Here is a 27,124-nt window from a genome sequence, read left to right on the forward strand (position 1 = left end):
ATTACTTAGAACGAGAACTATAATCACTGGCAGGAACAAAGGTTTCCAAAAATAAATATGCTATTAGCCAAGATAAGCTTTGAAAGCACTGTAAGTAGGTACGGTATAATGTTAAACTATCTTCTAAGAGATTTGAAAAATGACTAAAATGGCTGCCATTTTCATTGTTATTTGGCATTTAAACCAGCTTTGAATGAACAAAAGATCCCCGTTATGGAGAAAGTGAGAAAAGTAAAGGAGAAATAGGAATTACCTCTAAACTGTTCATTGTATATCTGGGAGGGCAAAATAAACAAACAAGCAAACAAAAAACAAAACAAAACAAAGAAAGTATCTAAAAATTATTCACCACTCTTCTGGGGGAAATCAGGAATAACTAGCACTGAGTATCAGAGGGGTGAATGCATATTTTTGAAGTAGCAGTCCTCCCACCTCAGGCTCCTGAGTCGCTGGGACTGCAGGTGCGCACCACCACGCTTGGCTAATTTTTTATTTTTATTTTTGTAGAGACGGGATTTCCCTATGTTGCCCAGGCTGAGAAGTAATATTCTTAAGGAGAATCAAGATCCACTGAAATCTCAAAATTGTCCTGTAATACTATTCCATGTCATCGCCTTAAGATACATTATTAATCTACTTTTTAAATATTTTATTGTTTTGTATAATCTGAGGAAGTAGCATGGTATAATACAACAAACATTCATTCATTGATTAAATCATTAATATTCATTGAGCACCTACTGCACGCCAGATACATTCTAGGTGCTAGACAGAAGTGAACCAAGAGCCAAAAATCCCTAGACTTACACAGCTTATATTTTATGACCTAGACAGACAATAAACATATAAGTAACATATAGGTATGTCTTAGGGTGACAGATGCTATGGAGAAAAATAAGGGAGGGGAAGGGGGATAGGGAATACTGGTGGCATTCCTTCCCCCACATTTTAAATAGGGTGGTCAGGGAAGGTCTTACTAAGAAGCTGATATCTAAGCAAAGACCTGAAGATGGTGAGGGAACAAGCCATGATACCTGAGGCAAGAGTATTCTAGGGAAGGGTCATATAAAGGTGCTGAGCTGAAATGTGCCTGCAGTCTGAAGAACAGCAAGGAGGCCGATATGATGGGAATGGAGTAAGAAGGGAGAGTAGGAAGGGGTGACATGAGTCAAGTGTCAGGAAGCCAAACTGTATAGAGAATTAAGAAAGAATACCTAGGGGGAGAGGCCTGGATTCAGGAGTCATTGTTGTACAGATAGCATTTAAAGCCATCAAAACTAGATGAGCTCTCCAAGGGCCGGAGTGTAGATGGACGTGATACTTTGAAATATATATTTGGTCTACAACACCATTTCCTGGAATACAATTCCTAAAATTCTTAGAACGGCGTAAGGGCTATCTTTTTGTATGCCAATGACTGACTGATGGCTGGCAGCCCCTAGGCAGTTGCAGGATGAGGGGTGGTCACAGGAAAGACCAAGGAGGGATGAGAGGGTTGGGACTTTTGGCCCCACCCCCAACCTCCAGGGAGGGGAGAGGGGCTGAAGGTTGAGTTGACCTCCAATGGCCAATGGTAATGAAGCCTCCATAGAAACCCAAAAGGACAGGGTTCAGGGAGTTTCCGGATAGCTGCACACATGGAGGTTCCTGGAGGGTGGTGCATCCACAGAGGGCATGGAAGCTTCCCACTCCACCCCTATACCTCCATCAATGTATCTCTTCATCTGTATCTTTTGTAATTTTCTTTATAACACAATGGTAAAAGTGTTTCCCTGATTTCTGTGAGCTGATCTAACAAATTAATGGAACCCAAAGAGCAGGTGTAGGATCTCTGATTTGTAGCCAGTCATTCTGACATTCTGGAGGCCTGGATTTGTGACTGGTGTCTGAAAGGGTGGGAAGGGGAGGCCTTGGGGACCAAGCCCTCAAACTGTGGGATGTGATACTATAGTGTCAGAATTGAATTAGAGAATACCCAGCAGCAGGGCTGATTGCTTGCTTCTTAATGGGGAGAAATCCCCACACATTTGGTGAAAGAAGTCTTGTGTGTTGATTGTTGTTGTTGTGTGGTGTGAGAGCAGGGGAAAACAGTTCTGAGTTTTTCCACCTTCAGTTAGTGTCAGTGAAGTAGGGTTTGCTAGAACGGCCCTGGCTCACAGAAATATGTGGTTTGGGAAGAGAAAGAATGAAAGGGTGGGAGATGAGGAAGCTCTGATTCCCGGGTAGACTAAGTGTTCTTCCATGGTTTAGAGCTGCAACTGTGCCGCAATCAATTACTAAAGGTAAAAGTTACCAGTGGAATTTAGAGATGGATCCAACTCAGGGAGTTGGTTCACTGGATGCATAAGGATATGCAAACTAGTAAGAAAAAGATGAAATATTCACTCCCTTGGTGGTGGTTGTAATAGCTGAACGGAAATGAAACAAATGCTGGATGAGGCCTTGATGCTAGACCAAGCTCAGATTTCAGTCTATCTGAGCCCAGGCCACTAGTCTTCAAGCTGACCCTCAAAGGAAAAATTATACAGGGATGACAGTACCTCTACGACCTGTGGTTACCACGAAGGTAGTTGATGTGAGGGAAGGGCAAAACCAAGAAACTATTGAAACCAGAGGGTACAGTGTGAAGAAATTGTCTCATTTCATAGATTGGTATCATCAGTTTACTGAAAATCCTTTACTAAAATGGATTGTGAGAATAACTCATTTAGGGCACTTTCTTTGGTTTTAAATGCTGCAGAGTGGACAGGCATGTTTGGGTTGATGCAGGACCCACAGCTCACTATTGAACAATCACAATGGGTATAATGTGATCCAGACACACACGGAGTTATTCCTGAGGGAACAGTCAGCCTAGTGAATGGAATAAAAGCCACTGTAAGGTCTATACACCCTGAGAAGGTAGAGACTGTCCAACTCTACCTATCAATGCCAAGTGGAGTACCCCAGGTGAAGCGGCTCATTTGGTTCCTATGCAGGCCATGTGGGACTGGCTTTATGATGACTGAGATATTCACTCACTGAATACATCCATTACTCTGGTTGTAGTAAATGCTATGGCTAAGGGAGCCTCTTTTGTATGGGCACCAATGAAAACACGAGTGTAATTAACAAAAGACTGGGGAAAGGCAGAGAGGAGACTCACAGGACTCATCCCAGGAAGGTGGAAAGTTTAAATGGTTATTAAGAAATCAGGTGAATGAAGAAAACACTGATGGGGTGAAACTAAGAGAAAAAAGAAAGAGGAGAATCATGGGACTCATCCCAGCAGGGTGGAATCTTTAGAGGGCTAATAAGAAATGGGAAGAATAGGGCCGGATGCTGTGGCTTACACCTGTAATCCCAGCATTTTGGGAGGCCGAGGCGGGTGGATCACCTGAGCTCAGGAGTTTGAGACCGTCCTGGCAAACATGGTGAAACCCCCTCTCTACTAAAAATACAAAAAAATTAGCCAGGCATGGTGGTGGGCACCTGTAATCCCAGCTACTCGGGAAGCTGAGGCAGGAGAATGGCTTGAACCTGGGAGGCGGAGGTTGCAGTGAGCTGAGATTGCGCCACTGCACTCCAGCCTGGGTGACAGGGCAAGACTCTGTCTCAAAAAAATAAATAAGAAATAAAAAGAAATGAGATGAATAAAGTGGAAATTGATGGGGTTAAAACAAAGATCTCAATATAATACTATCAAAGGTTGGTAGGGAGCTTCTGCTGTTCTCTCAATGTTAAGGGATTCCAAACAGGTTTGCTGTATTCACCCCAGTTTGGAGAAATTGAAAAAGTCAGAAGGCAGAGATTACAGTGAGAAAGCTGACCAACAATTACTTGGGGTAATGTTGAGGCAGGTTAATCAATACAAAGATTGACAAAAGGGGCAAGGTCCCTCGGCTCAACCTGCTGCTGGGGACTCAACGTCTTTTTTTTTTTTTTTTTTTAACAAGAAAGGGTAAAAGTAAGGGTTGATAGGAGTATGAGATTTGGAATGTTTAAACAGGATATACATAAATAAGTTATGTCTCCTTTACCTAAATGTTTTATGGAACTGGATAATTATGACTGGGTAGAGAACACTTCCCCTACCCAGTATTGTAAAACAGAAGAAATGTAAATCTGCACTTCGAGAAATATTAATTGGACACGCTAACTAGGCACTAGTAAGATTGCTTGAGCTCACAGTGTGGAGTTGAGAAGCTGGAGTGCTGGTAGGGACAAATTCTCCATCTGCTCGCCCTTTGCAGGGTGTTTACTGGGGCTTATGGCCAAAGTCTGTGAGCATCTCCCAAGTGACAACTACTAGGACTTTGCACTAGAGAATTTCCACCTCGGGGCATTTACTACCTTGCTATGGGACATTAACTGAAACTATCCCTAATGACTGAAGGACATAAAATGATCTTGACACCTGAGATACCCATGCTTTCTCACATGATGTCAGAGAAACATTCAAATGGGGATGGCAGCGCCCAGAATAGTTCCATAATAAAATGGAAATGGTTTATACACGAGCATCCTCCCCGGGAAGTGCAAGGAGGAAACATTCTCAAGCAGGGAGCCTCTTTTCCCCTAGGACTAACTCTGGAACTGTGTGAGGAACTGTGGGATTCTACTGACACTTGGACAGGGCCCCGTGAACAGCTCTCAAATGACCAACGAAGAGCTGCTTGGTGTGTGGATGACAGTTCCAAGGTGAACCGACAGCATCCTGTTTGGAAGGATGCCACTCTTGATCAAAGAAGGTAAGATCACATTAGCTTGGCAGTTGAATTGCATTCTGAAGAAATGAACAATAACAAAAGCTCCTGTGTTTGGTTTTTTACTGACGCATGGACAGTCACCAGTGGCCTGGTCACATGGTCAGGCAGAAGGGCAGTGGAAACCTGGCCTATTTATTAAAGGGATGCCCATATGGAGAATGGCCCTATGGAAATTTGAGGGGTGCAATAAGTAGAATATGTTGATGCACATCAGAAGAGCCTCTTTCTGGGTTTGGGAAATGATTGCCATTGACAAGCAGAGAACCCTGTGTGCTCCCTCGAGGTGGCCACCTGGGTCCATCAAATGAGTGGATAAACAGGTACTGCAACAGTGCAGAGATGGGCTGCATCTAGACAGGTTTCTTTTGTATCATTTCAGGCACAAAATGCCAATAAGAACTGTTCTGTCTGCCAGCAAAAGAGACAGACACTACCCATGGCTGTGGGGCAGATTTCCCTGGTGGGAAAGCCCTGAATAAGCTGGCAAGTGAGGCTGATGCTGGTAACCCTGGGAGGCCACAGATGGGTTTTGACAGGAGTAGACACTGATTCTGGACTGGGCTTTGCTTGCCCGGTGAAAGATGTGAATGATGAGAACACCATAAAAAAGCCAGAAGAGAAGATACTGCACAGATTTGGAGAGCTGAACACCATTTCTTCAGGCCAAAGAACACATGGTACAGCCCATAATGTTCCAGCAGTGGGCAGAGATATTCTTCTCAGAGTAATAGTTTGATAGAGACTAAAATAGGCAATGAAAACATTGGTTGTCTAAAACAGGGGGAGATGAAAGCAGGAAGGGCTGGCTTACTTGTCTTTACCAGTGTGTACTCACACTCAACATGAGTGGGGCTAAAGGAGTGTCCCCACTAGATATTCTTTTGTTTTTCTGATTGATCTGGGGAAGAGGGAGTGGCAGAGGATGCTGTTATGACTACGCAATTCTTGACAAGAGGGGAGTATGCTGATATAATGACTATAGTTTTTTCTTTCCTTCTTTCCCATATCACCTAAACTCCCCCGCCCCTCCCTAGGCAGTGGTTCTAGGACCAGAGCCATAACTACCAGTGTTAGAACCAGGGATGATTCCTAAACAAGAAATTGTAACTATGTTTTTAAACCTTGTGTCAGAATTCCTAAGGACCTGATGTGGGTGGGTTGTGCAAAATGGGTTAATTGTGAATGCAGCTATATTGCCTGGTGGTAAAAACGGTCCACTAAATTGGCACCTATGTAACCTTAGTCTCCCTGCATGGGAGTGGACTGAGGAGGAGGTAATTACTAGACTAATATTGCTGTCTGCCATCTAGACCAGCACCATGTTGATTCTAATGTTTCTTCCAAAGGTTATTAATAAAGTGAGGAAAAAATTAACAGCTGAGAGTAAAGGAATAAATAAATGTGTTATGAATTCAGGGAAATCCATTATTACACTACATTAACACCTTGAAAGAGACTCAGAGCAAGAAAGAATACTGTTTCTTAGCTCAATTATATCAGGTGTCTGAAACGGTGAAACCAAGACCATTCCTGCTTTTAGAACCTGGCAAGATCAATGGAAAGCCTGCAAACCTGAGTGGCCTCACGCTGGGAGACCTATTCATACATTATGATGATGGACTGAACTAATTATCAATGCCTGAATGAGATTCTAGTAATGTGGCAGTGTCTTTTGAGTTATATATTCTTTTATATTTCTTTTTTTTTTTGTTTGAGACAGAGTTTCGCTCTTGTAGCCCAGGCTGGAGTGCAACGGCGTGATCTTGGCTCACTGCAACCTCTGCCTCCTGGGTTCAAGCGATTCTCCTGCCTCAGCCTCCCAAGTAGCTGGGATTACAGGCATCCACCACCACACCCAGCTAATTTTTATATTTTTAGTAGAGATGGGGTTTCACCACATTGGCCTATATTCTTTTAATGTAAGGAATCCAGGTTCGAAGACCAGAGGTATACTGTGAAATATATATTTGGTCGTCTAGCTCATTTCCTGGCATACAACTCCTAAAATCCTTAGAAATGCCAAAGATGTCTGATGGCTGGCAGCCTCTAGGCAGCTTCAGGATGGGGTCACAAAGACCCAGGCAGGATTAGAGGATTGGGACTTTCAGCCCCACCCCTCAATCTCTGGGGAGGGGAGAGGTACCAAAGGTTAAGTTGATCACCAATGGCCGATGGTTTAATCAATCACGCCTATGGTAATAAAGCCTCCATAAAACCCCAAAAGGACAGGATTTGGGGAGCTTTTGAATAGCTGTACACATGGAGGTTCCTGGAAGGTGTTGTGCCTGGGGAGGGTATGGAAGCTCTGCTCCCCTCCTCTCCTATAACTTGTCCTGTGCATCTCTTTATCTATATTCTTTGTAATATCTCTTGTAACAAACCGGTAAACATAAGTAAATGTTTCCCTGAATTCTGTGAGCTGCTGTAGCAAATTAACCAACCCCAAAGAGGAAGAGGCTGTGGTGTCCCCAATTTGTAGTTGGTTGGCAGAAGTTTCAGTGGCCTGGACTTATGACTGGTGTCTGAAGAGGTGAGGGTTGTGGGACTGAGCCCTCAATCTGTGGGATCTGATGCTATCTCCAGGTAGATAGTGTTTGAATTTAGTTGGCAGGATACCCAGCTGCAGTCTGCTGCAGAGTTGATTGCTTGCTTGTTGGTGGGAAGAAATCTCCACACTTCTGGTCACAGAAGTCTTCTGTATTGATTGTTGCTGTGTGGTGTGAGAACAGTTTGAGTTTCTTCAGCTTCAATAGAGAAAAAGAGGAGGAGCAAGGATGGAGGCCCATGGCATTCCAGTGTGAAGAGGTGGAAGAGGGGAAATGAGGAAGAATCAGCAGGATCTGAGAAGGAGCAGCCAGGAGGTAGAAGGACACAAGAAAGCAGGTGTTCCAGAAGCCCAGAGAAGACAGTGTTTCAGAAGGATGGATGTCAAATGTTGCTGACAGGCCAAGAACAAGCCCTGGGATTTGAACACTGGACTTAGCAACATGAAGGTCAGTAGTGACTTGACCAGAGCTGTTTTAGTGGAATAAATAAGATTGTGATATTGACTAGACTGGGTTCATGGGAAGGGAATGGGAAACTGGACAATGTGAGTAGTCTATACAACTCTTTTCAGGAATTGCTGTCAAGGGAAGCAAAGAATAGGGGCAAAAGCTGGAGGGGGTTGTAGGGTCAGGAGAAGGTATTATGTCTATATAAGTGTGTGTATAATACAAATAACCTATAGCATGTTAGATCTAACAGAGAGAGAACTCTGATGACGCAGGAAGGGAGGAAGTTGTTGGGTCAATGTGGTCAAATAAAAAGGGATAGGATCTGGTGCACAAATCAAAGGGTAGTGGCAGGCTGAATTAGAATCCTGGTTCCACCACTGACAACTTCTGTGACTTGGTGCAAATTCTTTTTTTTTTTTTTGGGAGACAGAGACTCGCTCTGTCACCCAGGCTGCAGTATAGTAGCACGATCTTGGCTCACTGCAACCTCCGCCTCCCGGGTTCAAGCTATTCTCCTGCTTCAGCCTCCTGAGTAGCTGGGGCTACAGGCGCCTGCCACCACGCTAGGCTAATTTTTGTATTTTTAGTAGAGATGGGGTTTCACCATATTGGCCAGGCTGGTCTCGAACTCCTGACCTTGTGATTCACCCACCTTGGCCTCCCAAAGTGCTAAGATTACAGGCATGAGTCATCGCACCCGGCCAACTTGGCGCAAATTCTTAACCTCTCCAAGCATTAGTTTTTCTAACCTCTAAAGTGAAAATTGCCTGGAATTATTGGGCTGTATAATGTTTTAATCAAAAAGTGCTGTTTCACTGCTGTCCCAAGTTATAATTTTTCTTAATACTCACTGGCAAGATGGGATATAAAATGAACTTTTAAAATTTGCCTTTTGGCTGGGCGCAGTGGCTCATGCCTGTAATCCCAGCACTTTGGGAGGCTGAGGCGGGCAGATTGCTCGAGTCCAGGAGTTTGAGACAAGCCTGGGCGACATGGTGAAACCCCCATCTCTACAAAAAATACAAAAATTAGCCAGGTGTGGTACTGCATGCCTGTGGTCCCAGCTACTGGGGAGGTTAAAATGGGAGGATCGATTGAGCCCAGGAGCAGAGGTTGCAGTGAGTAGAGATGGTGCCACTGTACTCCAGCCTGGGCAATGTTGTCAGACCTTGTCTAAAAAAAAAAAAAAACCTGCCATTTTCTTAAGACAGTAAATTTATACCTAGTATCTACTGAAAAATAGTTAATGCTATAAAGCACACAGTCACACCCAAAATAAAGATAGTTAATTTATTATAACATGGTATTACTTCAGTTGTTGATGCTGCATATCTTTGGAACACATGTTGGCAGAGAACAAAGAGGCCTTCCCCTGATATATTCTGTCTTAATCCTGTTTTTTACCCTCCGATAGCTGCATGACACTCAAATGGTATGTCTTCTATTCAGATGTTCACAGATGATGTGCAGGAACAGCAAACAAGATGAAAAAAACTAATGAAAACTGCTCAGAAAAAAGAAAAGGTAAAAAGGACCATCTCATAGAGCAATGCATTCCTGTCACTGGAAGTGTTCAGACAAAGTGTAGAAGGTGACCTGTGAATGCTCATGTACCTTAAGCCATGGGTGATTCAGTGCTTCATAAACAGTGATCCTTTCAGCTGGATCCAGCATCAGCATGCGACGTACTAGGTCTTTGGCACTTTCAGAGATATGGCTCCACTGCCTTGGATTCATCTGAGGAGGAGGAAAGGAAAACTACATAGTTACCTTAAATGAGACATTAACATTCACTATTATTTAATATTCCTATATTGCTTCAATGTGAATAAAATTCTGAGAGCAAAGAACAGAAATTTGATTCTAAAGGCTTGCATTCTAAGAAAAGGACAAATGCAATTCTTCTGTTGTTCTTTACTACATAAGAATTTGTGTTAGTAAATATTCCATACCCATATTCTTGTTATGTAAGTGATAATATTTTCAATAATTGAAGACTAGAATGTTCATTATTCCAGTTTCTATCTTTGGATCCTTAGCTAGGGAGATCAGAATACATCGATCCAGAAAGAACTAAAATAAAACTTAAAATTTTTAAAGAAATATTTTTAAGATATGTTTTTAAAAATCGAGGTTAGCAATAATTGTAAACTATGCAAAGTTTTTAGTGGGATATTTTGGTCACTTCATATCAATTTCGGTGTTTAGGAAAAAGTATTCTACTACCGTAGGTCCCACAGAATAACAGATTTGCTTGAATACTATCCTCAGTGAAGTTACTTTTGTCTCTTTTAGAGATGAGACAACTAAGCCACATGGTATATTGATTAAAATCAAACAAAAATAATTATGAATTGTTCAAAAGACACAGGACTTACGAGAAAGGCTGTGGATCTGTGAGCCAAGTGCTAGAAGGCTCCTGGGAAAAGGGATATGTCTGAGACCCAGAATCATTAAAAAAAAAAATCAGAGTGGTTAGGGCATGGGGTTGAGAAGGCAAGTAGGGAAAGGAGACAGAGACAGAGTAGGGTCTCATTCCTTGTTCAACATCAACAGGTTTACTGATGGGGTGAGCTTATGTGAGCTACCCAGTGCCAGGACCTTCAAGCAAAGCCATGGCTTTAACAGGCAGAGACCTACATCACCTTCTAAGGAAGAAAGATGAAGAATAAACTCCACAACATTTTAAAGCCAAATGAAACTGCAGTACTTGCACTGCAGTATAAATGAATCATTACAATTTGAGCAAGGGCTAGCATTAGCTCTGACTAATGTGAGACTTTGTACTTGAAGATGGGGAGTGAAAAGTGTCTTTATGTTGGGGATAACGCTTAAAATTGAAGTGTGCTTCATTTTCCCCCCCAACAGGCAGAATTTCAAATAGTAGCCACTTCTGCTTGTCAAATCCCATTAAGACTAATGCCATGAGGCTGTTTAATTATCATTATCCAGCTGGGCACAGTGGCTCATGCCTGTAATCCCACACTTTGGGAGGGATGAAATCCCACACTTTTCATCCTAGTGAAATTGTGGTCAACTGACCAGTTTGAAATGAGGTTAAGCGATTAGACAGGGCTTGGGTAGACTTGTTTCCTCTCCCTATCCTGGAGCGAATGTGCTCTTTAAAGTCTGAATAATTTTTCCTTGACAAAGTGGTTGAGAAATCATCTAAAAGGGGTGGTAAGATTTCTGAAATGAGTAGAGGTTTAGAAGGACACTCCCTTGTCCTTTTTACAAGACAGTCCAATACAGGATTTTCCATTCCTTCAGCTGAGAAGAGTAGCTAAAACAAATTTGGGAGATTGAGTCTATACGGGGGAACAAAATAAGGCTATAAAACAATCTTACTTATTTGAATACCAAACCCATAGCATAATCTTGCTGTGTATATACTAACTGGTTACCTGTAATAATGATATGACATTACACTTCCTATATACGGTTTGGGAAATATATTTTTGCCCTTTATAAAGAAGTTAATTGAGGTTAAGTGTTAGCATATACTCCAGTGAAACAGTATTTTCTAAGGTGGTCTCACATTTGCAAGTGCTGGAGGTGAAAAAAGAAAAAAAAAAGTACTGCATTTAAAAGGTGTCATCAAACTTTTCTTTAAAATATCCATAGAGATCAAGAATTTTGTTAATAGTTCTTTTGCTCAGAACCATTAGGGTGATGAAATGAGGCTGGGGGTGGTGGCTCACAGCTGTAATTCCAGCACTTTGGGAGGCCGAGGCAGGTGGATCACTTGAGGTCAGGAGTTTCAGACCAGCTTGGCCAACATGGTGAAAACCTCATCTCTACTAAAAATACAAAAATTAGCTGGGTGTCGTGGTGCATGAGCCTGTAATCCCAGCTACTCGGGAGGCTGAGTCACGAGAATCACCTGAACTTGGGAGGGGGAGGTTGCAGTGAGCCAAGATCATGCCACTGCACTCCAGCCTGGGTGACAGAGCAAGACTCTGTCTCAAAAAAGAACCACCAGGGTGATGAAATAATTTTTTTGAAATCTATTTTTTTTTTTTTTTTGGGAAGACAGGGTCTCGCTCTGCTGCCCAGGCTGAAGTGCAGTGGTGTGATCATGGCTCATTGCAGCCTTGACCTCCCAGGCTTAGGTAATCCTGCCACCTCAGCCTTCCAAGTACCTGAAATTACAAGTGTGTGCCATCATACTTGGCTAATTTTTGCACTTTTTGTAGAGACCAGGTCTCCCTATGTTGCCCAGGCTGGTCTTGAGCTCCTGAGCTCAAGTGAGCCCAGCTGAGATCTGCTTTAAAATAATATAATAATATGTTGAATACAGATAAAACAAGATTGTCTGTGTTATTGAAGCTGGGAGCTCATTATACTATTCTCTCTACTATTTTTGTTTGAAATTTTTGATAATAAAAGATAGAAAAATAAATGCTGACAGAATCATATCACAGTATACTAAAAGAAAAAGGCCGAGATTCATCATAGATGGTAGAGATGGATCTATACTTCAAACTAAGGTGGTGAAAACCTAGGCCTTTTGTAAGGAAAGTCCTGAAGATAAATGAGAGGTGAGGTTAGCCAAGTAAAAAAGTAAATAAATTATTAACCTCAAAGATTCAAACCCCGGGTACAAAAAAAATTATGATGTAGCTGCCACCATCCATCTGACTTACTATAATACTAGGAAGAGGGAATTTTTAAATGACTTAATTTTTGCACATGTGTGAATAGTCTAAGGCTTTTTACCAAGAAAAAAAAATAACTATTCAATGTTTTAAAAATAGACGAAATAAAATACCAGAGTCTGTTGGAATGAAGCACATTGCCTTGGAAACTAGGAAGTTAACAACTGAACAAACACAAAGGAAGAATTCTATTATTAGCAAATGCCTATAACTCAAAAACTCAGGTGGGGGATTTTTATTATATGGTACCTACCTCACAAGTTGCTGTGAGGGTTAAATGAATTAAACTGTTCTAAGCACTTTACTTATGTAAACTATGCTATGCTATGTGCTATGCCTGAGTTAGCTATCATTATTGCTAGTATTATTATGCTGATGTATCACTAATCATGTTTCTTTTAAAATATTAGTATCTGTGATTTCACTTGGCTAAATTCAACCAGAATTTGGCTGTGCATTCCTGTGAGCAACTTACAACTTCCCTGGATTGAAGAGGGATGACTACTTACAAGCAGTTTCCGAGACATTTAGTTACCTCATAAGTATTGATTTTATTCCCCAGTGGCCAACTAACTCTGGGAGGGGCAGGAAATGCTACACTGAAAACATCTTTCTCTGTTAACAGAGTTTTGGTATATATCTTAAACTAACTAAAACAAGACAAACTTATATGCACTCATAAACTGATAGTGAGTGCATATAAGTTTTGTTGGTAAATAAACCAACAAAAGTATATACCATTCTCATCTCCATAAACTTCAGTTATGGCTTAAAAGGATAAGACTGTAACTCTGGAACCACTTTACTTTTCTTCTTTTTAAATTTTATTTTTCCAAGTCCCATATAAAATTCTAACATTACCGAGGAATTGAAGAGAAAACTTTAGGGGCCTCATAGTTTTAGAGTCCAGTGTTACATACACATGTTTTTGGTTTTATGTTGTCAGTCATGGCTGAAAATGAAACAGTGATGAGGTTGAATAGAAAGTATGAGTTTCAGTAATAATGAGAGGAAAAAGAATTTCCCCAACTTAAACAGCCTTAACCTGATATCCAGACACACACTCCCCCATGCTTCCCATGCCCAGCCTCCTAGTCACTGTCAGTTGTACCCTGTGGGACAGGCCAAAGGAGTCCAACCTTAAGCTTACTTATTTCCAAGAAGTCCTTAGGTGTTTGTGATATAGCTATTCATAATGTCAGTAATGAATTTTCAATTTTTTACTAGTTAAAGTAATGATTTACTAATCACAAGTCTGTGATAGTACATGAGGCTGCCAACACCTAATAGCCAAAGAAGAATAGGAATGTTTAAGCCACACTGAAATGCCTCTATATTGTATCATGAAATGCAGTTGTCATCCTGGCATTTCAGTTTATCCTGGAATGTAAATGGCAAATGTTTTCAGCTGTGCTGGCCTAAATTTAAAATTAAGATAAAGAATGACTAAAATTATACCTGGATGAAATTCCATTTTAACTTTACAAATTAAGCAGAAGGCTTTAAAAATGAAGCCCCTTTCTCAAATTACACAAAGAAGGTTCATAAATGTTTTCTTCACCAGGGTGATAGCTCAGCTGACAATGACTCAGAAATTTACTTGGGGCCTATGTTGCCTATCAAGGCCACTAGATCAATGATGTAAGCAAAGACCTTTTCTCTGATGGGGTAACCACCTGGCAGTCAATTAGTGGGCAAAGACAGACAGTAACTTCAAAAAAACATTTTTCAGGATAAATTAATCTCAATGGAAAAAGAAAATGTTCATGATGCATTACCTTATATTTTCCTTTAATAATGCCTTCAAACAATCTTTCCTTGGTTCCGTAAAAAGGCAAACAACCACTGAGCAGGATAAAAAGGATCACACCGCACCCCCAGACGTCTACAGGCTTTCCGTAAGGCTCTCTTTTGACCACTTCTGGTGCCATAAAATGAGGTGTTCCAACACGTCCTACATTTAAAACAACATTAAGGAAAAATGTTTACATAAAATGGGATTTTCACTTGAAAACTAAAAATAATAGAACAATAACAATCCAAATAAAAAGTTTACCAATACATATACTCTCACCACTTCTCCACCTCGCCATAAAATCAAGTTCACACAGGTGAAAAAAATTACTTATCTAATTGCTTCCTGAAAATATTGAGCCCAGAATAGGTATTCTGTCTTGTACATTGGCACTCCCTATTGAATTCTGCATGCTACATAGTAGGTATTTATGTGGTTCTTACCTCATGAAGAAGTTTAAATTTTCTAATTTTCACATGGTTGAAAGTCACCAAATATACAGAGCAGAGGTAGGTGAAAGAGTCAACAGGCAGAGCCTGTAGCTGTCCAGGAAAGAGTTGGGAGGCCTGCCCTGGGCAGAGGCAGAGGCAGGGGAAAGGAGAGGAGTGGGCAGGAAGGCATGAGAAAAAAATCGGTGGAAAAAAGATGACTTGACTGCCAAATGGAAATTCCCCAATGAAACCAAATGCTGAGAACTGTTATTTGAAATATGAATTTGACTCTGAAATCCTGTTCAGTTGATTTTATGGGTTAATTATAGCAATTAACAATAGTTAGTAATATTTTGTTATAGTAGGAGTTTTTAGCTTCCTCCTAACATTAACATATGAAGAGAATGAGAGCAAATATATGGCATAAACAAAAGCAAAATTATGAAACTCCTTCCATTCAATCCTCTTTGACTTTCATCTTCTTTAAAGAGTTTTCTTTTGTTTCTCTATCAAAAATTAGCGTTCTGTAAGGAATCTGATATCAGCTGTTTGCACATTCATAACTATCTTTAACTCAGTATCCCAAAAGAAGTCTTCTATTGTGGAATGAAAGGCTTGTACCCTGTAGGAAGATCACTGTAGGATGGGGCACTGCCCACTAGACTTGGCAGCTCTTCTAGATATATGCAAGCCCAGCCACCTCCCTTCCTCCCTCTGTCTCTCTCTTTCATCATACTGAGTTCAAGATAATTTTTAGTTTGAAGATTGTACAATACTTTATCTACAACTCAGAACTGTGGTTTTAAAAGACCTTAGAGATCTTCTGGTTCAGCTAGAGAGAATATATCAAGTTCTGTTCATGATTATCAAACTCAGTTGGGATGCAGAAAGATAAAAGAGCTCTTAGCTTGTGTATCAGGATGTACTTTTGCTGCAGATCATATGGTTTCCCTTCCTCCCCCCATAATAGAAAAGATTAAGTTCAGGGTTCCAGTAGTAAAAATATTTTCATTTAAAATGTACGATAGATCAGTGAAAACTATTGGCTAGAAGGATCTGGCTAGAGAAATATTTTTATTTCTGTATTGCCCCATTTTTCTTCCTCAAGTAACATGAAGAAGCTGAAGGGATGGGAACTAAGCCTTCCATACTTCATTAATAGCCTGGACAGGGAGGGGCCACTGGAGAATTAGCCTTGTTCTGATGCACAGGAGCTAGCAGGAGTAGGGGAAACCAGTATCATTCAACTGGTACCAGAGTACCAGTTAGGTACCTGCTGACAGTTTGTATGATGCTTTGAAACTCAACTTGACTCCTACCACTTCCTGGGCCAAGCCACTCAAAATGGGGGCCTTAACCTGGGAATAATCAGAGCGACCACGGCCAGTCCCAGCCATCCTGAGAAGGTTCTCTCCATTTAGCTAGACGAAGACTACCCAATGCTGGAGAACTAGTGTTCAATCTTCGGGAAGATGCCTGTTGTTTGGTTCAATAATTTGCTCATAGATGATAGGGGAAAAACCATGGTAGAAAGAATGTAGAGGAATGCTCTTTTATTTCATGTAAATCAGTAGAAGGTAAAAAGGACTGGAGTTAACCTTTAATATACACCAACTTCCTAAAAATCCTTGTTTTTGCCGATACTTCTTTACTTTTAGGACTTTGACCACAAAATTTTAAGAAAAGGAAACAAATTAGCAAACTAAATTAAATGGCAGTTTGAGATATTTTGGACAAATATTTAAATATTATGTATTTTGATAATACAATAAAACCTTCCTACCAGAATCTCAGGGGGAGAATTGTTCTGAATAGCTACATTTTAAAATACATTGTGATTTGAATCTTTATGCACACAATCCTTTTTGCTTTAATAATTTTTTTGCAGAGTCTCACTATTTTCCCCAGGCTAGTCTCAAACTCCTGGGCTCAAGCGATCCTTCTGCCTTGGCCTCTCAAGCAGCTGGGATTACAGGTGTGAGTCACAGTGCCCACCTTAGTTAAATAATTTTGTATGGCTTTCTACAATTTCCTGACTTCTTTTACACAGAATGCTGCTCATAATTTAACCTTTTCTTGATGACTCAGACTTGTCATTACAGATACTGATTAAAGACCTAGGCTATAGAACAGAAAGCACCCTCAGGAACTTCAGAGGTATGCAGGAGTTGATTTCTTTCATACCGAAAGGCTGTTGTGCTTTCCAAGTTTTGGTGTCTGCTCAGTATATATCATATATATTTTTGTCAGGCTTTTATTTCTTTTCTCTCACTACGCTTTAGTTCTGCGTTCTCCTAATTTGTTGCTTTTATAATCTGCTATTAACTAGAACCTGACTAGCAACCAGATTATTTCATTTAATAGCAATTTCCTAAGTGCTTGCTAGGTCCTAGATACCCTCAGCCATGGTCCTCCTTACTCTTACAAATCACAGTCTTTGATGTAAGTCCCTGCATCCAATGCTACATGGAGGTATGTAGCCCAGATAGTTATGGGAATATAGAAGAGAAGGAATAGGGCTATCCAACTCGGGATGGTGAAGGTAAGCCTGCTTTAAAGAGGAGACAATTGTTAGCTCAACCTTCCAGAACAGTAGGAGTTAACCAGATAGATAAAATGACAAAAGGCACTCCAACTAGAAGGAATAGCATGTGCAAGGTATGAAGGAACACGAATCTATACAACTTTTTAAAACATGGGAGCAAGTCAGCCTTAGAGAGTGTCTTTAGATGCTCAATTGTGAGGAGCATGAGTGGATTTTTAAGGGTAGGAATAATTTTGCTGCTATTATAGTTATTTTCTAGGTTTCTAGTTGTATTCTGGATAAGTAAGTTTCCTAAATAGCTGAGTTTCAGGTAGGGGGAGTGTAAATATGTTTAAATGATTTTTACTATATGCAACATATAAAGAAATGAATTCCTTTCTATTATGAGGACTAGGGACTGGGATTTCAAACTGACAGGAAAATGGCTTTCTGCTTTAAAGTTGATAAATAATTGAACGATTGACGGAATTTCTTTCTTTTTTTTTTTTTGAGATAGGGTCTTGCTCTGTTGCTCAGGCTGGAGGGCAGTGGTGCGATCTCAGCTCACTGCAGCCTCTGCCTCCCGGGTTCAAGCGATCCTCCTGTGTAGCTGGGACTACAGGCTCTTGTCACCATGCCTGGCTAATTTTTGCATCTTTTCGGAGAAATGGGGTTTCGCCATGTTGCCCAGGCTGGTCTTGAACTCCTGGGCTCAATCTGCCCGCCTCAGCCTCCCGAAGTGCTGGAATTAGAGGCATGAGCCACCGTGCCCAACCTTAATTAGCAAAATTTCAAAAGTACCTTAAACAGCAGAAAAGCTTTTTCTAAGAGAAATAATTTATCTCTTATTTATTCATATTCTATTTTTTAAAACGTAACATTCAAAGTTATTTCAAGAATACAAAAAAAGGTATGCTAAGAAATGACAATATTTTGACCATTAGGAAGTATTTTAATTCTAGAAGCATGGAGAAAAATAAATTTTGAATACTGACATACCGGCGGCAGGCGGTGGGGGGGAGTTCAAAATTAGCTTTAAAAATAAACAATGTAGGTGAAAGGTTCATGGTCTTTAGAAAAAGATTAATATGGAGAAAATGTCCAGGTAAACATAATGCATCTATTTTTCCCCCCAATCAAGATGTACAATAAAATACGAAGCCCATGACATTCTACATACCAACAGGACATAGATCCAGAGCAACAGAAACAAAGTCATATATGGCCAGTATATAACATATAAAATAAATTCATTTCATTTCATCCCATTAACCTTGGTAATATAATCATCAGAAATTATTTGTTATAATTACATAGTCTTAACATAGAAATGATCTGTATAAGTACCAGAATTGAGAGAGTTAGCTTAACAGTGACATTTGTTTAAAAAATAATTTAGGATTTTCACTTGATTACAAGATCAATATGAACCATCAGTGCTATGTAGTTGTCTAAAAAGCTAATGCAATTTGGGGAACCCGAGGGAAATTTAAGGCCCAGAACACAAAAAAATGATAGCCCAATGCTACTGTGCACTGGATCGGCTGTACTGTACTACCTGTAGTTAGTGTTCAGTCCAGGCCCTGTACTTTGTGGATACTGAAGAGATTTTGAACCAGTTTATATGAAGAATGGCCAAATCACCCTAGGGAAGTTAACTTGGATAAGACCTAGGGGGACATGGTAGTTGTCTACAAACAGATGAACGGTTATCATACGGAAGGATGAAAATCGTTCACAGTAGTTTCAGAAGTCAGGATTAGGATGACTGGGTAGAAGTTACAGAAAGATGCAAAGATGAGCTTTTTAATACTTAAGGAGTTGTCCAAAAATGAAATGAACTGTCTTGGGATGTAGTGACTACTTTGCTCTCTGAGGTTTAATACCAGAACTCAATCTTTTCTTGGGAATATTATGGAAGAATTCAATCATTAGTTACAAGACTAGAGAAGTTAAGGCCCTTTGGAGTTCTGAGATTCCATGATTAAACTGTGCTTTACTAGCTGACCCTTTGGTCAGTCTTCCAATCACTAACAGAAAGTTTTAAATTAGGGGAAAAAATTAGCATTCTTTGAAACTATACTCAGCTTGCAATTTTGCATATTATTGGAAATGATTAACTGGAAAAGAATGTGAAACTAAAAGAAAATTTGAATGTAATTTAATTTTAGAGGGCAATGTGGTGAAAAAATTATTTAAAGAATACAACTATGGGCTGGGTGCAGTGGCTTACACCTGTAATCCCAGCACTTTGGGAGGCTGAGGCAGGAGGACTGCTTAGGCCCAGGAGTTTGAGACCAACCTGGGCAATGTAGTGAGACCTTGCCTCTACTAAAAATAAAAAAAGTTTGCCAGGTATGGTGGCACACGCCTATGATCCTAGCTACTCGGGAGGTTGAGGTGGGAGGATCACTTGAGCCTGGAAGGTCAAGGGTGCAGAGCAGTGTGCCATGATCGTGCCACTGTGTGCTCCAGCCTGGGTGACAGAGCAAGACATTGTCTGAAAAAAAAAAAAAATTACAACTATGACCTATGGCTCATTTTTCTGAAGATGGTCTATGTTGTTACTGCTTGAGGTTCTAGCTATAAGGAATTGGGTTATATGAAATGTGCTGTGCAAGATTATATAATTTGTAACTTTTTTCTTTTTATTCTGGCATGGGAATTTAAAAATTATGTTTTGCTTTGGCTAATAATAAAATCAGCCTGCATTCACATCTGCTTATTCTTTGCTAATATACAGACTGATGGCTTGAGCAGGATTCTTTGATAAATGGAAAAAGGAAAACAGTATGAAATTAAAAATTAGCCACCAGTGTAAACCAGGAAGTGGCTAATCTACACATTTTAGATTTGACTTCATTTGGCCAGTTCAACTTTACAAGGCACTATGCCTCAAACTTATTTTCTTTGAACACTGTTTTAATCTCTTACAGTCTCTTAAGTACTGGAGGTACAAAGAGAAAAAAGAGTCTATTCTTAAGGGACTAAAATTCTAGTTATGACTACAGAGTTATTAAATTAAAAACTATCTGATGATGCTTTTTGGGGGCTGGGGTGGGGTGGAATGAGGTATGAAACACTGAGGTTGGGCTAATATGTAGCTTGAAAGTTTTATACCAGTCGCAAGTGACCAGGTTTTGAAGAAATTTTTTTTTTTAAAGCAGTCTTACCTCCAGCTACAAGTCCAGACTCCCCTAATTGAATAGCTACCCCAAAGCCTCCAAGTTTAACAGGTGCCGAGTTTTCTTTTGAGGCAAGGAGAACACAGTGGGGCTGAAAAGAAAAACAGATGAACAAACAAACAAAAAACAAACCCGAAGATAAGGATTAATTGAAGATGAACAATTCAGTTTACATAAAATTAGATAACATGATAATAGAAAAACACATTAAAAACTTCTAAATTATTTTGGATGCTTGAATTATTTGTCATATTCTCACGCCTGGCTGATTTCTCCAAATACATACCTGTTCCATCCAATGTTCTTTAGGTATTATTTGCTTGTAAGGTTAGAGTACAGTGCTAAGAATTACTAAGGAAGCATGGATGTTCAAGAAACACAGATATATTTTTTTTGCCTTACTATGCAATATTGTCTTCCTTCGAGTGACAGTCTAGATTTCTTTAAGAAAAAATATATTTTACACTTCCAAAATGTTTTTTGAAACCTCTGATTTTACCTACAGAGCCATTGTATCCTGGTTGTTAGGGGACAGTCACGGCCCTTTCTTTCTCCACTCTGCCCAGTCCTCTTTTCTTTGCTTTATTCATTCCACCCTTAAGCCAAGGAGTACTACATGGATGGGTCAGATTTAATGATTTTAATTAAGCCTTGTTCCCAGGGACTTCAACGCTCTTCCTGGGCATGTCTTCTCTGGATCTGCTTTTCCTCTCTGTGGGGGTGGGAGGTGAAAAAGGAGAAGGGGAAAGAAAACCACTTGCCTGATTCCTAGTCCAGGGCAAAGACATCCTCTCCCCAAGGGGTATCCTGCTTGACCAGGGCTCTTTTATATCATATGCTTTGTGATAACAATGAGGGTTTCCTTTGTAGGATGTTGTCCTCTGCATCTATTTCTTACTGGAACCTAGTTGGGGCTGGTGTCAGGAAAGAATTTCATAATGGGGAGCTCTGGTCTCCGCTTAAACACTGTCCTCCCCAATATGACTAAAACTACGTCTGACCGGCTCTCAAAACAGGGGCTAGTAAAAAAGGCAAGTCTCTTTAGTCATGGAAGACAAAAGGTTTTTAAAAATTCTCTCCTACATTTTCTCATTCATAAAAGGACACAGTTTTTGTTCAGTTTTAGCCAACATAATAGGTATAAAAAAACGTGTGCAATCATACTGAGCTGGTACACCTGTGTTTGATGATGACACACAGGTGGGAGGAATCCTTACTCTGCCCAATGGGAGCATCAGGATTCTACTTTGGAAGTTATTCTTTCTGTGCAAAGAAGTTTAAAGACTTTTACAATAGTCTAGCACAAACAGAGATGAGCCAGGAAATGTAAGTGTGTATGTGAGAGCCAGAGAAAGAAGGAAGGCAAGTGTAGAAATGAATAGTGAGCAAACCACAGCATGACACAAAGTAGCAAGAAGAGTCTATGGGAGAGCAGGCAAACCTCTACCGAAATCAACGGATAGACTGCTGTTAGTTAGAACTTTCTGTTGGTTCAAAGAGAGAACAATGACAACAGACTAAGATGGCAATACCCCTAGCATGATTCTAGTGTGGGACACAGCAAGTGAGCAAGCCTAGAAAAGAATGAACATGATACAGAAGAAAAAAATGCAAACTAGATTCCAACAGGGTCTTCTGGCCATGCCTGTGTAACTGTTATCACCTTAGGAAGGAGTAGAAGCTGAAATCAGAACTCCAAAGTTCTGTATACCCTTAATAGTATGTTGATGATGTTTATGCTTAAGTTAATGTTACAAGGGAATCTATATAATTCTCCTCTGTGTAGATTCAGTCATTCTCGAATCCTTAAGACAAGTTATAAAATGTGAACTTAATTAAGTTAAATTAACTTATGTTTAAAAAGAGATGAGGGGTCTTGATATGTTGCCCAGGCTGGTCTTGAACTCCTGGTCTCAAGTGATCCTCTCACCTTGGCCTCCCAAAGTGCCCAGATTACAGGCATGAGCCACTGTGCCCAGCCTAAAGAGTTGAACTTAAGAAAGCAAATAGAGCCATAAATGCAAATTAACAGAATGTAAAGCCAGGTAGTATTACTTGTTAGGAAGTAAAATTAAGCTGGTAAGGAGGTGTTATAGGGATGGGGACTAGGGAACTGCTATTTTAGTTGGGGTCAGAGAAGGCCTCTCTAATGGGTAATATCTGAACAGAGACCAGAACGAAGTGAAAAAGCAAGCCACATGGCAGCAAGTTCCAGGTGAGAAGAACAGCCAATACAAAGGCCCACAGGAATAAGGAGGGTTGTTTGGAGAAGAAGGAAGCCAGTGTGTCTGGAAAGGCATGAGAGCAAGGGGCAGAGTGGTGGGAAATGTGATCTGAGGGATGATCAAAGGTGTAGGGCCTTGAAACTGTGGTGAGAACTCTGGGTTTTTTTTTTGTTTGTTTTTTTTTTTGCCTCCCATCATCAATCTTTATTGAGCATTTACAGTGTACCAGGCACAATAGAACATACAAAAAACATTGTCCCTGCTCTTGAGGAGCTTACATTCTAAAAGAAAAAATACACCTCTTTTAAAATGGCATTTTTGTTTGGTGTTTCCTGCAAAGTACTGAGGAAATATTTTGTAAAGTGAGCTTTGGGTATAACTTAGCCCCATCATTATTTAGAGAACAGAGGAAGAAGAAAGAGGAAGGATTTTAAAGGCAGACAATGACAAACCATTCAGGATAGGTAGGGTTTTAAAGGGAGATAAACACAATCTCATCAACTAAGGAGAGATTTGCTGCAGTAAATAGGATGAGGGAAATAGTCTGTGGGATGCGAGCAAAGGAAGCAGGGTGCCTTAGACACTGAGTGGAGCCAGAAAGATCATGCGGCCTTTTTCCAAGTACATGGCCACCAAGTAGGAATGGTTGGTGACAAGACAGAAGGCTAAAAAAGGAAGGTAATCTTGTGCATCTGACAAATAGAATAAAGGATCAAAATTGAAGGCAGACTATAAGAGTATCAAGAAATTCTTAAAAACCAAAAAGTGATTTGGAAGCACAAAACTTATAGTTAATACTACCCAATGTCATGACGGGCCAAGAACATCGTGGCTTCCTAAGTTAGAAAATGCCATAAGCCAAAATTTTAAATGGAACATATTACATTTTTTTCTAATCAATCTCCCCCTCTCCCAGAAAAAATAGGAACTCATTTTTTTCAGGGTGGGGAGGAAGAGAGGGGATCATGGGACATGGAAACAGTAGTTATATTAGTAGTATTTTTGTTGTTATGATAAATTTCGTGTTTAAACTTGGTAAAGGCCCATTAGCTGCCAAGAGGGAATAAGGAATAAATTTCAAAAAACGTACAATTTCCTTTAGAGAAGTTTCAGAACCAAAAGACTAATTCACATGAAAAGCTGTAGAGAAAGTAGTTGAAAAGTCCATTCATAAAACTTTTATTCCACTTACATGAATTTAATACATGTGTTCTTAACAATTATGCTTGGATTGTTCATGAAAATTTCATAAGACATTAAACAAAGCTAGCCATCACCTCAAGTTATTTCCCTGTTAACTATTTTTACAGCACATGCATGTTAGGCAAGTATCAAAAAAAAAAAAATCATAAAAGCAAAAAACCTACAAAAAAAAGTTAAATACATGGGTTTTTGTTTTACTGCTGTGCTTGATATACATGAAGTAATGAATACCAAGCAATTCATTTTTCCTGCATCCTTATTTTTACATTTGTTCTTAGGTTACCTAAAACATTTAGATACAAATAAAATGAGTGTAGCAAAAATAATGAAAGCTAACAGCAGGTAACTTTACAAATAATGGAATGTGAACCGTTTCTGCCCTTATCCAGAGTAAAATGGGTCACAACTTTGTCTAAAGGAACACTTCTGCAGTTGTAGTCAAAGGTGTGCACATTGAGTATTCCACAGATATACATGGTTTAATATGTGGTATCCATGGGGTATGTTTCTACCACAGCCTTGTAAGTGCTCCAAACCTTAAAGTACCCACAATTACTACACCTGTGACTGGAACCAATGATCCCTTTTATTCCCCACCAGGACAAACCAATATGTAGGCAGTTTTCTTTGCTTGGACATGGAAGCAGTTTTACACTGGCCCTTGTGAAGCCACAATGTACCAAAAGTACTATGCCAAACATTTATAACTTGTATAAAAATTTCACATCCCCATATTGACCACCTCAAGATGAAAACAGGTAACTCCCTAAATGTTAACTGGCTCTACTCCCCTAATATTAAGCATAAAAACCCCATGGGAAATACAGAAATTCAAGTAGAAGTAATATAAACCTGTCATAAATCGTAAACAAAAAACTATTTGTGGGACAGCATGGATGACAAATGGTCTACTGTGTAAATTTTAGAATGAGGCACACAAAAGTTGGAAGGCCGGTTAATTTTCCCCTTCTTCTACTGCTTCAGCTTCGTCTCCTTGGGTATCTGATGTCCACAATGTCAAGTTGTCTCTCAGTAATTGCATTATTAGTGTGCTGTCTTTGTATGACTCTTCACTTAATGTATCAAGTTCAGCAATGGCTTCATCAAAAGCTGTCTTTGCAAGAGAGCAGGCTTTCTCTGGGGAGTTCAGAATCTCATAATAGAACACAGAGAAGTTAAGGGCCAGAGCCAGTCTGATAGGATGTGTTGGTTGCATTTCCTTTTTGCTGATTTCAAAAGCTTCTTGGTATGCTTGTTGTGACTGATCCACAATCCCTTTCTTGTTATCACCAGCGGCAACCTCAGCCAAGTAATGGTAGTAATCTCCTTTCATTTTCAAATAGAAGACTTTGCTCTCTGCTTGTGAAGTATTGGGGATCAAGAACTTTTCCAAAAGAGACAGTACATCATTGCAGATATCTCTTAGCTCCGTCTCAACTTTCTCTCTGTATTCTCGAGCCATCCGCTGTTTTTTCTCAGCACCTTCCGTCTTTTGTTCAATACTTGAGACGACCCTCCAAGATGACCTAAGGGCTCCTACAACATTTTTATAAGCAACTGAGAGAAGATTCCTCTCCTCATTGGATAATTCAGCTCCTTGCTCAGTTACAGACTTCATGCAGGCTGCCATGTCATCATATTGCTCAGCCTGCTCGGCCAGTTTGGCCTTCTGAACCAGCTCATTTTTATCCATGACTGGATGTTCCCGCAGAGGGCTTCCCTCGCGCCGGCACGCGGCTTCGCCTGGGTCTACCTGGCAGGCGCCGCTGGGCCGGGCCTGGGCTCCGGCCTGCTCTCCGAACTCTGGGTTTTATGTTGAGCGAGATGGGAAATCACCATAAGGTTTTGAACAGGGGAGTACTATCATTAGTTTTAGGTTTTAAAAGGATCACTCTGGCTGCTGTGTGAGGAGATTGTGAAGAAATAGGGAAAAAGGAGACCAATTAAGAGGCTACTGCAGTTGCCCAGGCAAGAGAAGATGGTGACTTGGACTAGACTAGAGTGACAGAAGCAGAGATGATGAGAAGTAGTCAAATTCAGTTTATGTTCTAAAGGTAAAGCTGACAGGAATTGCTACTGGATATGAGCGTGAGAGAAAGACACAAGTCAATTATAACAATTAGGTTTCTGGTCTGAGCAACTGAGTGAAAATGAAGATGCCATTTACTGAAACGGGGAACACTGAGGGAGGAGTTTGTAAGGTGGATCAAGAATTTGGTTTCAGGCTGGGTGCGGTGGCTCACACCTGTAATCCTAGCACTTTGGGGAGCCAAGGTGGGAAGATTGCTTGAGCCCAGGAGTTTCAGACCAGCCTGGGCAACATGGCAAAACCCCATCTCTATTTTATAGAAAAATGAAAAAAAAAAAAAAAATTTGGTTTCATACATATTGAGTGTGAGATTTTATAAGATGACATTAAGGGGAAGCTGGGATTAGAGGTGTAAATTTGGGAATCAACAGTACACAGATGATATTTACAGCCAAGGTAATGAATGAAATTGCTTAGGAAGTCATAGAGAAGAGTCAGAAGATTGAGTCCTGGTGCACGCCAATATCTGAAGTCAGAAGATGAAAAAATCTAGCAAAGAAAACAAGGTCTAGACAATGAAGCAGGGGGAAAATCAGTTTGGTATCCTGAAGTTAAGTAAAGAAACTTTTTCAAGTAGGAATGATTAGTAGTCATCAATGTTACAAAGGCCATTTAAAATGAGAACTGAGAACTGACCATTAGATTTGGCAATCTGGAAGTTACTGGTGACCTTGATAAGAGTGGTTTTGGTGGCACGATGGAGGCAAAAATCCCCATTGGACCAGGTTCAGGAGAGAATGGGAGGAGATGATGTACTGACAGTAAATACAGATCTCTTTCACAGTCTTACTGTAGTAAAAATGGAGAAATGCGATGTAGAAGAAAGTGTGAAGATGAGGATGCCTCTTTTTAACATTTACAAGTGGAGAAAATAGATTAATAAACTTCCATGTATCTATCACCCAGCTTTGGCAATTACTGACATTCTTTCAGCTCCTCCCCTGGCCTGCTGGGATGTATGGGCAACTTGCCCGTCTCCAAGCAAAAATAAAACAAAAACAAACAAATGAAAAATCCAAAAACAAGGACATTCTTTCATTTTTGCTTCATCTATCCCCAACTGTTTACTTTTTTTCCCCAGAAGTATTTTAACATAAATGTAATTTAACCTGTTAATAGTTCAGTATTTCTAACACAGGACTTAAAAATAACCATAATATCATTATTAAGTCCAACAAAATGAGCAATACTTCTTTAGTATCATCTAATACTCAGTCCACACTCAGTTTTCCTTGATTGTCTCAAAAATGTCTTTTCTCTACCAATAACT

General features: G+C 40.1%; 3 protein-coding genes across 15 annotated transcripts in view; 1 reads left to right on the top strand and 2 right to left on the bottom strand.

Annotated features, from left to right (window-relative positions):
* Positions 1-27,124, bottom strand: part of CASK (calcium/calmodulin dependent serine protein kinase) — a 400,547-nt gene that overhangs the window by 132,097 nt on the left and 241,326 nt on the right. For all 8 annotated transcript variants that reach the window (XM_054470905.1, XM_054470901.1, XM_063660449.1 and 5 more), the window contains exons 6-8: positions 20,326-20,428; positions 14,181-14,356; positions 9,359-9,481 (exon numbers count right to left, since the gene is read on the bottom strand). In XM_054470905.1, coding sequence (XP_054326880.1) covers positions 9,359-9,481; positions 14,181-14,356; positions 20,326-20,428 — 402 coding nt within the window. The remainder of the gene's footprint in view (positions 1-9,358; positions 9,482-14,180; positions 14,357-20,325; positions 20,429-27,124) is intronic.
* Positions 1-27,124, top strand: part of GPR34 (G protein-coupled receptor 34) — an 87,598-nt gene that overhangs the window by 39,036 nt on the left and 21,438 nt on the right. The window contains exons 2-4 of one of the 6 annotated variants that reach the window (XR_008496994.2): positions 4,562-4,730; positions 5,128-7,741; positions 9,194-9,364. The exons of 4 other annotated variants lie outside the window; for them this stretch is intronic. The gene's annotated coding sequence lies outside the window, so the exon portion shown is untranslated. Of the gene's footprint in view, positions 1-4,561; positions 4,731-5,127; positions 7,742-9,193; positions 9,365-27,124 lie in introns of those variants that run through there. One more of the 6 variants, XR_008496995.1, reaches the window with a different exon arrangement.
* Positions 22,754-27,070, bottom strand: LOC129023966 (14-3-3 protein zeta/delta-like). Its single transcript, XM_054470918.2, has one exon. The coding sequence runs from the start codon at positions 25,456-25,458 to the stop codon at positions 24,721-24,723; it is 738 nt and encodes a 245-aa protein (XP_054326893.1). The 5' UTR covers positions 25,459-27,070; the 3' UTR covers positions 22,754-24,720.

This window comes from Pongo pygmaeus, chromosome X (genome assembly GCF_028885625.2).
Source record: "Pongo pygmaeus isolate AG05252 chromosome X, NHGRI_mPonPyg2-v2.0_pri, whole genome shotgun sequence".
Taxonomy (NCBI): Eukaryota; Metazoa; Chordata; class Mammalia; order Primates; family Hominidae; genus Pongo; species Pongo pygmaeus.

Bases quoted from the DNA above. Each gene is read 5' to 3' on its own strand.
- LOC129023966 (XM_054470918.2), bottom strand. From the start codon at position 25,458: ATGGATAAAAATGAGCTGGTTCAGAAGGCCAAACTGGCCGAGCAGGCT.